This window comes from Galleria mellonella, unplaced genomic scaffold (assembly GCF_026898425.1).
Source record: "Galleria mellonella isolate WM207_F2 unplaced genomic scaffold, CSIRO_AGI_GalMel_v1 utg377, whole genome shotgun sequence".
NCBI classification, from domain to species: domain Eukaryota; kingdom Metazoa; phylum Arthropoda; class Insecta; order Lepidoptera; family Pyralidae; genus Galleria; species Galleria mellonella.
This window is the reverse complement of record NW_026442089.1, coordinates 306444-320721: the sequence shown is the minus strand read 5'-3', so window position 1 is coordinate 320721 and position 14278 is coordinate 306444. Positions and strand designations below refer to the sequence as shown.

Genomic DNA, 14278 nt, shown 5'->3' with positions numbered 1-14278 from the left:
ACTTTCCATCAAAAGATTCACTACATTATTTACCATTTCTAGCTGCATAAAGAAAGATGTTATGTTAGTAGAAATGCTTTATTCTAAAATGGTTGCGAACGGCATCAAAATCCGATTGTGAATACGCTGAGAAAATAAAGAATTCGCCAGTAACAACTCGAGTTTCTTCACAACGGTTCCATATTTAGTCCACAAACAAAGAAAAACAAAGTTATAGCATCTCACTAATGAACAAAAATCCATGAATAATGGCATATTGTTTTCAGCTTCGCTCGACGAAACGATAAGTTCTTTGAAGGGGGAACTTTTATGCAGCGAATACTTTTGCCCAATGCCTAGAAGAAAGTAGGGCAATGTTTTTCGACATGATTCGTATGGTTTGGTGGATTTTAATAGGCAAATGGGTTATTATTAGATTCGTCTTAATTGTGGGAGTTCTATAATAAACTACAGGATAGTTATTAGAAGGAGTTTTTGAACAAAAGTTATCTACAGGGATAGAAAACTCTGTCCTGCTAGATCAGTTGCATTGCTGTGTTGTAATCTCACCCATGAATCTAAATGAAAAAAAAATTACTGACTACACAGAAATAATACCTGCATTCTCAGGAATGGTAAAGTCCATTTTGTTATACACACCTATAGGCGAGTTTTACCATTTTGTTTTTCGGTTATTTTTTCCGAAATTTTCTCCCGCGTACGCTCAGGCTGTGAAATGAGCTTCCTGCCGAGGTTTCCCCTAGAGACTACAGTATGGGGTTTTTCAAATAGAGTACATTAAGGTTCTTCAGGGTTAGTAAAGTACACGTGATACCCCCTAGTATTGCAGGCATTCATAGGCTACAGTGACCGTTTATCATCAGACGGGTTATCCTTGTTTGCCACATTAGTGATATAAAAAAAGTTAGGCAATCAGTTATTTTGTTGTTCTAATTTATTTACAAAAAGAAGGTAATCTATTATTTTATTTCGCAATTACTCTATTTTTATAATACTCTTCTATTAGAATTATTAATTAAAATGAGCAGTAGTGAGCGTTAATCAATTGCTACTAAATCGGTTTGAATTCAATTCAATATACAAAAAGACCACGTTAAGTAGCACAGGAAATTTGTTCTCTTAACTCACGCAAGCAGCGCTAGATGATAGAACTAGTAAGAAAACAAATATTTCACAATTACCTTGTGATCGTCAATAATCCAGGTAATGTTCGGTGCTGGATACGCCTCGTCGACCGAGCAATTTGCGCGGAGCACGTCGCCTCGCGCGTAACTATCTCTCGAAATTGAAATATGCGGGGCTCGGAACGGCGGATCTGTTAGGGGATCAAATAAATTATTAATATATTACATATTAATTGCCTCTGTGTATTTTCCTGTTATTAACTGGGATACGTCATATATATTAGAGGTGGAATGTCATTATTAACAGCAATATTTCAATTAAAATTTAACATAAAACACGACAGAGACAAACTGGGTGTAAACAAACATTTTCGTCCGTGAACCATTCTTGTGGGAATTACCGGAAAACACAACTGAAGTAAAAACGTACTAGAAATTTGGTACTACGAGGAAAGGATTATTGGCGATAAAGATAATAAACCCCACAGTTAATAACATAACCTATTGAGACGATCTCCACGTAGTCCTCTGAAAATCCTCGTGATTAATTTCTGATGAATTTCTCTTAACAAAATAACTGGTCTGGCTTTATTCTGACGTACCGTCCCTCCCTATTTTCCTGTTAGTGCAAACTAATAACGTAAGATAATTGGATTTTTATCTTTTAAATAACACAAAAAGAAATTAAAATTAAAAAAAAATGAAAAAGTATTGTTCAAATATTTCAAATTATGTTCCATTCAAATTTGAGATTTATTTGCTGTCTATTTTTATGCACTTGTACTTGAGTACAAGTATAAATAAAAGTTGTTTAAGGAATGTAGGTATGTATAAATAAAAATTGTTTAAGGAAATAAAGTTCACCATTATTATTATTAATTAAAAAAACTCAAAAAATAAATCAGTTGCAGTTTTAATATTAATACACCATTTAGATGTGGTTACGCACTTCCAAAATCTAAGCATACGAAGTTACAAGCGAAGCCTAGTCTTTTTATCATTATTCTAATATTTGTTCAATAAACAATAAATGAACAATATTGAAAAGAAAGTTTAAAAAATAAATAACTTTTTATTTTTTGTGAAAATAAAAAAAATATATATATGTACAAACGTTCCTTGTTTATGCAAATAATGAAAAGTTTATATAAACACGTATGCTAACCTTTATACTCATATTAATTGACATTGTTTTCATTACAAGCCCCGTATATTTTTGTTAACGTGTAAATTACCAGGTGGGTTTTGTATACGCTTTATTGTACAACACAGGCCTGAATACTAATTTCTAAGTTTACAAAGTAAAACCGTATTCCACACCAATGATGGTTATTTAATTAGAATTACGAGTATTTTGTTTAATTCCGAAACAATTTTCTAATTTGGATGCCGAATTGTCAGCACTGGGCTCTGAGCAGCGACCTAATAATTTGACAGATGCTGCCTTATACAGGTAAATTGCGTTCGCAATGCAAAACGTGCATGAACAAAATGGCAGTCGGAGATTGACGGCTTATATGCAAAAAAATATAATAATATTGCAAGTTCCAATTACGTCTTAAGTTCTTAGAAGGGATTCCCCACAAATGACTTATAAAAAATCCTCCTCTCGCCGCTACTAGTTCACCAATCACGTGGTCGAGCTAAGATTTATGTTTTGAGAAACCAGGTAACCAACCTCTAGAGGCACAACCCTAAACAATCAAATCCGAACCAATTCAGAAGAGATCGTTTTCAAATTTGGCCCGGGAACGTACCCGAAGCAAAGCAACTGCTTTGCGTAAATGGGGTCATGGGCCACTACAATCCTTAATTGTCCAAACTTTATCATCACATTGCTTACTAATGTCACCACAGTAGTTGCAATGTACTCAGCATGGATGCCATATTCATCATCGTCACATCAGCCTTTAACTGTCCACTGCTGAACATAAGCCTCCCCCTTGGGGGGTTTTGCCAGTAGTTGCCACGCTTGGTAGGCAGGTTGGTAACCGCAATTAGGCTTTAGATATGTTTTAAAAGGGACGCTGCTGTCCATCCCATGCCCTCCCTTAGTAGGCGACTAAGGGACTTACGACACTCACGCCAAAGGAAGGGGTAGCCTATGCCGGAACCATACGGCTATCCATAGGCCATGAATCCTACATTGCTCTTTGATAATTGATCATTTTGATCACATCCACTTACCAACAACAGTGAGCGGCGCTGATCGTATATCGGTGTGGAAGAGGGGCGCGTCCGCTGACACCTCGCACTGGTAGTCGCCGCTCAGACGACGGTTCATATTCACTATTCGAACTTGGTTGCGGTCTGATTGCGCCAACTGTCAATCGATTACATAATAATACTTATAAATAAGCAAGTTAGTGGGTTTGTTACTTTTTAGCGCCTTAACGGCTTGATCATTCACTAAGAAATTTGGAATGCACGTTCTACATGGCATGAAGAAAAATATAGGATACTTACTATTCCAGTCGGTGAATACGTATATATGGATTACGCGATCAAAATCGCGGGCTGAAGCTTGTTTAAAATGAAATTCTTAATTTAGTTTATTGAGATTAACCGTCAATCAACTTGCTTGCAATATTTCTATTTGAAGGAGCCCGAAGAGTAAAATATTGACGTTCAACGTATGTATAGGTGAAGATTTAAGAGGCTTTTAACCTAAGATGAAATAATTAAAATTTGAATTTTGATCATTAACTACTGTGCTGTTTCCTGGAGAGGCAGCTTAGCCTATAAACAGTAACTTAATATTTATAGTTTCTTACTTATAGGTAAAGCTTATGACACCTACGATAATTACCCTAGGTGGGGTAATTAGAGGCATAGTAAACGATTTTTTTATTTCTAAAATTGAAATGTCGATAGAGCGAAATGGAGGGGAGGGAAGGGGAATGGAGAGTGATAATCCCATTGCTAGCAATATACCCAACCAGGTCGACCTCCTCGCGGTTCCCCCTGGAAACTATCATGGTTAATTCCTGATGAATTCATCATGATGGGCTAACTGGCTTGTTTTCATTCTCATCTATCATCCTTCACTGGTGCTCCGCCAGCGTATACCGTTAGCGCAGGCAGAGTAACCATACCATTTTTATCCATCAAAAAAAAAATATAGAGCGAAATGATAAGTACAAGATGTACAAGAATTTTTTTTTTATATATAGTTGCGTCAAAACTGACGTATATTTGATTCTCAGTGCTTTATACCATAATAGTTTTGACAAACTATCTAAATATAATTTTATGTCCAGTGAATGGTACCTCAAAATTAACGTCTTTGTCAACTGCCCATTGTAGCGAAATAAATATATATACTTACATCAACTGAAGCTCCAGGCAAAGGGAATACCATGGACGGCGGCATCTCTCTCGGTACATATCTGTAAAACTCTGTCTCAGATTTGTACCATCGTATGGAATATAACGGAGCTCCTTCCAGGTCGTAGGAACATTCCAGAACTGCTGACTGGCCTTCACCAGCGAGAACCGCCCTGGGCACTGAGATCGAAAGATTCCGCAGTGACCACACTCCGCCTGGAACAAAGAATAAATAACTTATAAATAAAAGTGATAAAATATAAAGATGCAGGTATCTAAGAAGACAAAATAGGTGATAAGGTACACATAGTTTTTTTTTTATGGATGAAAATAGTATGGTAACCCCGCCTACGCTAACGGAATACGCCGGCGGAGCACCAGTGAAGGGTGATAGATGAGAATGAAAACAGGCCAGTTAGCCCATCATGATGAATTCATCAGGAATTAACCATGATAGTTTCCAGGGGGAACCGCGAGGAGGTCGACCTGGTTGGGTATATTGTTAGCAATGGGATTCTCAGTCTTCATTACTAACAATCCCTTTCCCCCCAGGTACACATAGTTGAAATCAGTTTTTTTACGTACAAATTCTAAAGAAATAAAATGGCTCCGTCGGGTATCTGAAAAATGATAACAAGATATGAAGGCGTGGATGGAAAACCGTTACTCATTTGGGGGAAAGGGATTGTTAGTAATAAAATCTAACAGCTTCAGTACTAGCATATATACCCTATTAGGTTCCATTTAGAAACAGTCGCGATTATTTTTTGTGGAATTCGTCACGATGGGCTAATTGACTTGCTTTCGTTCTCACCTATTATCTCATATTATTATGTATTATATGCTTTATTTACCTACATTATGAATGAATGAATGAATTAGCCATTATCTGTCTTTTGCTGTACATGGCCTCCCCTATAAAGAGGGTTTACCAGTAGTTGCCACACTTAGCAGGCAGCTTTTTAACCGCTGTTTGGCTTTTGGCGATGTTTTAAGAGGGACGCTGCTGCTCATCCCTCCATCCTAAGGTCTTTTAGTCGCCTCTTACAACACCCTCGAGAAAGGAAGGGTCACCAATTCAATGCCGGGACCTATACGTCTATATTATAATTCAGTATAAATCAATTTTTTTATGTTTTATTTTTAGCTTAAAATTACTCAGCGGGCTATGGAGAGGGCTATGCTCGGGGTCTCTTTGCGTGATAGAATCCGAAACGAGGATATCCGCAAAAGAACCAAAGTAGCCCGAAGGATAAGCAAGCTGAAGTGGCAATGGGCTGGTCACATAGCTCGAAGAATCGAGAACTCATAGTGTAGAAAGGTTCTTGAGTGGCGATCCCGTATGGGAAAATATAGTGTAGGACGATCCCCCACTAGATGGAGTGACGACATGTAATGCATTGCAGGGAGTCAATGGATGCAGGTACCTCAGGACCGTTCCTTGTGGCAATCTATAGAGGAGGCTTATGTCCAGCAGTGGACGGGTAATGGCTAAATTGATGAAGATGATGAAATTTCATTATATCACCAAAAATAATAATTGAAATTAAGAATTACCAGAGGGAGACTTTGTACAAAAGTCGATTGCTTGGGTACCTCTGTTCCATTCGTGTTTCAACCGTGAAGCAGTTGTGTTTGCATGGCTGTGTTTCGGTTTGAAGGGTGGGATATGGCGTGAATTTACTGGGTACAGAGGAATAACACCTGAGTCCTCAGGAATGGCCAAGCAATGGGGGGTATCATGGGCGAAACAGTATACTCTGTTATGTCCATGATACTGCTCATGTCTACAGGCGACGGTTACCACTTTCCATCAGGTGGGCCGTCAGCTTGTTTGCCATTCTAAGTTGTATAAAAAAAAAAGAAAAAATTGCAGAGCATCTGATATCCACACGAGATACGAGTGTCTGCCTGACCAATGTTATATCGCTAACAAGTTTTATTTCTTCATAACTGATAGGCTTCATTTCGTATCACCCACAACTTCCAGACTCATTTCGTTACACAACCAAAATAAACTATTTAAACAACTACTAACTTAGAACCCAACCAGGTCGACCTCCTCGCGGCTCCCCCTGGAAACTATCATGATTAATTCCAGATGAATTCATCATGATGGGCTAACTGGCCTGTTTTCATCCTCATCGATCACCATTCACTGGTGCCCCGTCAGCGTATCTTTTTTTTTTACAACACAGCGGGCAAACGAGCATGCGGCTCACCTGATGGTAAGTGACTACCGCCGCCCATGGTCACCCACAACACCTACGGCATTGCAGGTGTGCTGCCGGCCTTTTAAAAAGGAATATGCTCTTTTCTTGAAGGTTATGTTGTCGTATCGGTTCGGAAATACTGCTGCTGGAAGTTGATTCCAAAGAGTGGTTGTGCGTGGGAGAAAGTGCCTTGAAAAACGCACGGTGTAGGACCGCCACTCGTCCACATGGTTGGAATGAAATTTTAGTTTATGGCGGGTTGTACGATGGTGAAAAATCCCGTTAGCGCAGGTGGGGTTATCATTCCATTTTCATCGAATAAAAAAAAACTAACTAACTAACTAACTACTATGCCACTGCGTTAGGTTGACTGGAAGAAATCTCTTTTAGAGATAAGTTCGACTTTGCTAACATTGTTATTAACTTATTGTTGTTACTGTATGTTTTAGTGCAATAAAGAATATATGATATATAACTTAGACACGTCATAAGTTTCAACTTTATGGGTTGGCTACGAGTACTTTAAATTTTTGATGATCTAATTAAGTATTGAAACTTTTAAAGTGGATATTTCGTAGGTAATAGGAGGAAACTTGTACCTAATTTGGAAGTTTAAGTTAGTTAAGTACTTCGAGCAAGAAAGATTTCTGCTTATAAATTGATCTATAACAAAATTAGAGACGATCTAAATTTACACTTTGTTGATTTGAGGGAAAAATTATTTTGTACGGATACGCTTTTTTTATTTTTTAATATAAAATCTCTCAATTTAGAGGAGGTAATATGAATAAAATTTTATTAAAATCGGTTAAGAGGTTTCGGAGATTAGCGTGAAGGAATATCGTGAATAAATGAATGTGTGAACCAATGAATTTTTATTTATTAAATATTAGTGATTACCAATAGTACATCTTAAAATTATTATACAATTGTTGTAGTACAGAGAGCAAAGATTGACTACATTCATTAAAAATGTTTGTTGTTTTAGTTTATTAAAGTTTCAGTTTTTTTATACCACTGAGTTGGCAATCAAGCATACGTCGCGTCTGATGGTAAGTGATTACCGTAGCCTATTTAGTCCATATCGTCTATTATACCGTACCGTACCGTAGTCTATATAGTCTATTATACTACTACTGATGTATCTTCTTTAAAAATCATTAAAGCACACACACTACACTCACACACACACACATACGCACGCACGCACGCACGTACGCACGCACGCCCGCACTTGCACACGCACACACACACACACACACACACACACACACACACACACACACACACACACACACACACACACACACACACACACACACACACACACACACACACACACACACACACACACACACACACACACACACACACACACACACACACACACACACACACACACATTCACATACTTATATTACTATCTATGTGCGTATGTGTCGCACTCTCTAGTAACCGCCATCATTTAATTACATTTAGAAATACATTAAAAGTAGCAAGTTCAACTTCAAATTCATGTTTGTGACGGCAACAATATTTGGAGTGACACAGGTAAGTCCCGGGTCGCGTCCCGGGTCCGACGAGGTCGGGGCCACTAATCACTGCCGCGGGTACACCTGCTCGCCCGTCATCTGATGATGGAGAGATTTGTTTTACGTACTTTATATAAGATAGGTATGTAAGAATTTAAATTGAATATTTGGGGGGGAAAGATCATTAGTATCGAGAAACTCATTTTTATTTTTAAATATTATAGGAATCGAATCATTTGGCGTTCCATTGTTTCTGCCTACCCTAATGGGAGACAGGCGTGACAGATATGTATGTATGTATATCATAATAATGTAATGGTTACCCCGCATGACCGTTACGTATTAAGAGGCAATGCCCTACCTTAAAAGGCCCTAAAAAATTAGACGGAATGGTTTTTTCGGAGTCATTTAATTATGGCTTCTGCTTTACCAAAAAGTTCTTTTGCTTTACCTTAAACATGGGTCTTGCCGTATGGTTCTGGCATAGAATAGGCCACTCCTTCCTTTCCTGTGGGTGTCATAAGAGTCGACTAAAGAATGGCGAAGGATGGGCAGCAGCGTCCCTCCTAAAACATCTCTAAAGCCTGACCGAGGTTGCCAATCCGCCTGCCAAGCGTGGCAACTACTGGCAAACCCCTCAAGGGGGAGGCTTACGTTCAGTAGTGGACAGTTAACGACTGACTTGATGAACACATATAATTTGCAATTTAAATATATTTCATATTTTTAATTTCCTAATATTTTGTATAAGTTACATACATACATACATATCTGTCATGCCTGTCTCCTATTAGGGTAGGCAGAAACAATGGAACGCCAAATGCTTCGATTCAAACATACCTCTTTCGCTTCCTCCACATTCATCAATCTTTTCATACACGCTCGCCGGTTACGGGTACTTTTAATTCGGCTCTTCTTCAGCACGTCGCCTAATTGGTCGACATACGTCCGTCTAGGGCGACCCTTACCGACATAAGTTACTTGTTTAAAAGTTGAAAGGTCACTTTCTGATTTCCTTTTGAAATCTAAGAAGGAGTTGAGAAGTTTTAATTTTACGTTAAAACATGATTTAATGACTTGTACATATTAAAGGTTTCTGCGTTATTTTTTCACTAGCTGAGTTCGATGGTGCTGCTCTCATAATTTTTTTTTGTGCTTATTAACACATCTCTCTCTCTTTCTGTCTCTCTCTCTCTCTCTCTTTCTCTCTCTCTCTCTTTTTCTTTATAATAGTCAAATAGTGACTTTAATACGCAAATTTTTGATACCTTGGTACCATTTGATACCATAATTATAATTGGTCGTTGGGTCCTACGTACGTACATAAATAATAAATACATAGTCCATATATTACTCGCTAGTTTTATTTTTTAATCAGTTGAGGTAGGAAACAAGCATGCGTCCCACCTGATGGGAAGTGGTTACCGTAGCCTATGAACGCCTGCAATAACAGGCATTACGCGCGCGTTACCGACCCTGAAGAAACCTCTTTCTTTCATCTTTTGAGGTTTTCCCTAGAGACTACAGTATGGGGTTTTTCAAAAATAGTATATTAAAACCTTCAGAGTTGGCATATTTTTTTATACAACTAAAAATGGCAAACAACCTGATGGCCCACCTGATGGAAAATGGTAACCGTAGTCTATAGACATGAGCAGTACTATGGACATAACAGAGTATACTGTTTCGCCCATGATACCCCCATGCTTTGCCATTTCTGACTGAACTCAGGTGTTATTCCTCTGTACCCAGTAAATTCACGTCATATCCCACCCTTTATACTGAAACACAGCCATGCAAACACAACTGTTTTACGGTTGATACACGAATGGGACAGAGGTATGCAAGCAATCGACTTTTGTACAAAGTCTCCCTCTGCTAATATGCAATTGACACTTCTAGTGTTGCAGGCGTCCATAGGCTACAGTGAACGTTTACCATCAGACGGGCTGTATGCCTGTTTGCCATCTTTGTGGTATAAAAAAAGAAAAACTATTTTATAATTTACTTTTTAAATCTGTTCATTAGTTTTCGTGTTTATTCATTACAAACATACAATTAAATCATATATTTCTTCTTTATAGTATTAGAATAAATAAATTTAATAGAATTAGATAAAAATTAAGTTCAAATAATATATCCCGTGGTTATTATGTAAACGGTTTATCTACTAACATATAAGCACCTAACCAACGTACTTTGATGAACCCATTATTAACCTAATTCGTGTGTTATATGCCATGTTCTAGACGAGGGTAGTGCGGTCACACCAGCTAGGGTTGCCACTGAACGATTTCCTTATGGCTTTATTTGGGTCAAATAATAATAATTCTACCTAATCTTATGTCCAATTAAGTCGTTTAGGACATTATGGGTATGGGATATGGCAACGGAATTATAAAGTACAGATGCATAACACATGTATCATGGGCGGCACAGTATGTATATATATACCTATATATATACAACTTAGAATGGCAAACAAGCTGATGGCTCACCTGATGGAACGTGGCAACCGTCGCCTATAGACATGAGCAGTACCATGGACATAATAGAGCATACTGTTTCGCCCATGATACACACATGCGTTGCCATTCCTGAGGACTCAGGTGTTATTCCTCTGTACCCTATAAATTTACGCCATATCCCACCCTTTAAACCAAAAGCACAGCCATGCAAACAACTGCTTTACGGTTGAAACACGAATGGGACAGACGTACTTAAGCAATCGACTTTTGTACAAAGTCTCCCTCTGGTATATATTTTTTATTGCACTTGTATATTACATAGTTAATGCATTTATAAATATTGTGAGCAAGAGTGGACTTATCTCTGACAGAGATCTCTTCCAGTCAACCCAATACAGTTAAAAAGCATGTCATTGCCCGCTAATGACATGCTTTCTAACTGTATTGGATTGGCTAAAGTCCTACAATTGTTTAGAATACATAAACAAATATAAAATTTGACCCGTTTTACTTGAAGAATTTCTATAGAGACACTCTGTCCACATAATCTAAGGAGTTTTTATATAAATGCAGGTATTTAATATATTTTTATAAGACACGTATATTGGCAGCCCTAGTCTCAGGGCTACCACACCGCCGTCTGTTTTCTCAAGAGCCCCGTAAGCCACTAACGACTGCCGGATTATGCACGCCCACATTCTAATTGATTGTCGTATGTCTCAACGTGAGGGCATTAGGATTTTAAATTAAACCGTGGTGTTTTTTGGCTGATTCCCGTGGACTTGTTTCGGTTTGAAGGGTGGAATATGGCGTGAATGTACAGGGTACAGAGGAATAACACCTGAGTCCTCAGGAATGGCAACGCATGGGGGGTATCGTGGACGAAATAATATACTCTGTTATGTCTATGGTACTGCTCATGTCTATAGACGACGGTTACCACTTTCCATCAGGTGGGCCGTCAGCTTGTTTGCCATTCTAAGTTGTAGAAAAAAAAAAAACTAGTACGAGCCATTGGGGTCGATTCTAAGACAGCATTACGGAGATCCCTAAACCTATGTTTAAAATTAAAATTTCTGTTTAACAGCGAAATCTTTATTATGCTAGATTGAAGACCAGGCGTTTAATTTGCTTCTATCCCATCAGCTGTTAAGTGTCCACTGCTGAACATAGGCCTTTCCCATATGAAGAATTTTTACCACTAGTTGCCACACTTGGCAGGCGGATTGGCAACCACAGTTTTCAGTGATGTTTTAAGAAGGACGGTGCTGCCCATCCCTCGCCCTCCCTTTGTCGCCTCTTACGACATCCACGGGAAAGGAAATGGTGGCCTGTTCTATGCTAGGGCCACACGGCTATAAAGATTACTGATCAAAAATTATATACTTCGAAATGCTAGGGACATTTCATTTGATCCATGCTCACTTAATTCACTGCAGGCGGAGGGAAGGGATTGTCAGTAAGGCGAACTACCAGTTTCATGGCTAGCAATATACCCTGTCAGGTGGATGGACCTGAACCTGGAAACTTACGACATCCACGGGAGAGGAAGAGGTGGCCTATTCTATGCCGGGACGACACGGTGAATCTGTCATCTGTATGACACTTCTTATTTCGAAATGTAACACGAAGTCCGAAAAAGAATTATACAGCAATTTGTTCACATTTGCGTAAGAGCCAGCAACATATAAGGAACATTATCGAGCCATTCCGTTATTGCGACGTCCATTATCTCAATGGAGTCGATACATCGCTGCTCCGCCGTACACCGTGCCACATTTGTTATCATCATTAGCTGCAAGCGAAAGTGTTTGATGGCGCAAATGTTTCAAGTCAAGGGCTCAGGGTTGAGAGAAATGTCGATTCAGTGTATGTATTTAAAATAATGTCACATAAAAATTGTTTAATATTTTGTTAAAAAAATATTTGTATTTCGCAAAAAGAAATTGGCTTTATTTGTGGTAAAACCAGTTATTTTTAATAAAAGCTAAATTACTAAACCGATTTTGATACAACTTCTATAGAATAATTTGTTTTATTTTTACAAATTGGTTTATAACTGATGGAGTTATGAAGTAACAAACATGAAAAAGAACACAACTATATACGACACCCACGGGAAAGGAAGGGGTGGCCTATTCCATAGAATAATATGGTCCAGGCATACCTGGACCATACAGCAACGTACTATATAACGTAGGATACTTTTTCTAATGGGTGATAATGGAATGGTAACCCCACCCGTGCTATTGGTATGCACCGGCGGGGCACCAGTGAAGGATGATAGGTAAGGATGAAGCGGGTCAGTTACCCATCGTGACGAATTCAACAAGAATTGTTCACGATGGTTTCCAGGGGGAACTACGTAAAGGTCGACCTAATAGGGCATATTGCTAGCAATGGGGTTGTCAAACTCCATTGCCAATAATCCCTTTCTTCCCTACAGGATACTATATACACCAACTCACATGAGTAAAGCTACGAGATATAGCTACTGTTCAAATATATGCCAATTCTGTAACATAATCCAGCTAGATTAATCCAATATAAAATTGGTGCGTCGAGTTTCCCCCACAATATTGGTAAAATGATATCCGAACTATCCACAAGTACGTTCAATGTAATATTTATGTCCAATATACAATTTTATGTCCGTGCATAAATATATTAGTGTTTTTACTGGCTCCCCGGGAATACGCTGGAATTCATGTCAAGTTTTACAGCGTCGATATTAAATAGAGCGTTTATAGTGGAAGTTTTATGTTTACTCACGATTATTTTGTTTGTTTAAACTTAACAATTTTAATCAAATCCTATGCTTTTATGTGATGTTTACATTAAAGAGAATAGAAGAGGCAAAATGCTGGGCCACCTGGGACATGACGATTTTTTTAAGAGGATGGTAAAAGGAAAAATTGGGGGAAAAAAAGAGGAAGAGGAAGACTGAGGAATAACTACATGGGACAGATAAAGGAAACACTAGGTGTCATGTCGTATAGGGAGATCAAGGATATGGCCTGGGATAGTGCTGGCTGGAAGAAGATGCATGAATTAGTTGCACCGACAAGAGGAAACTCTTAAATGAAAAGAGAGGCATAACATAATGCCAAACAAACTGTTCGTCCGCCTGATAGAGTAGTAACCGTCGCTTGTATACTGTGATGCCCATGATACCCTTCATGCGTTGTTATTCCTGAGAACTTTTTTTTTAATGGTTGATAATGGAATGGTAACCCCACCCACCCTATCAGTATATACCGCCGGGGCACCAGTGAAGGATGATAAGTGAGGATGAAATAGATCAGTTAGCCCATCGTGACGAATTCAACAAATTTTGTTCACGATGGTTTCCAGGGGGAACCGTGTGGAGGTCAACCTAATAAGGCATATTGCTAGCAATAGGGCTGTCAAATTCCATTGCTAACAATCACTTTCTCCTATTCCTGAGGACTTAGGTATGTTTATTTTGTTTATACCATTGAGATGTTACCGTAGCCTATATGAACGATTGTAACACCAGGGGCATTATGCCCGTGTTACCGACCCCCAAGATACCTTTTTATCCCTTTTTCGAAAATACTATTCTCCATAGCATATAATTTCAATGCTCTTTA

At 38.5% G+C, this 14278-nt stretch overlaps 1 protein-coding gene across 3 annotated transcripts in view; it reads right to left on the bottom strand.

The window, feature by feature from the left end:
• LOC113518734 (cell adhesion molecule DSCAML1-like) overlaps positions 1-14278 on the bottom strand; it is a 261553-nt gene that overhangs the window by 2004 nt on the left and 245271 nt on the right. For all 3 annotated transcript variants that reach the window (XM_052897623.1, XM_052897622.1, XM_052897624.1), the window contains 3 exons: positions 4453-4667; positions 3312-3447; positions 1182-1315 (listed from right to left, as the gene is read on the bottom strand). In XM_052897623.1, the coding sequence (XP_052753583.1) occupies positions 1182-1315; positions 3312-3447; positions 4453-4667 (485 nt within the window). The remainder of the gene's footprint in view (positions 1-1181; positions 1316-3311; positions 3448-4452; positions 4668-14278) is intronic.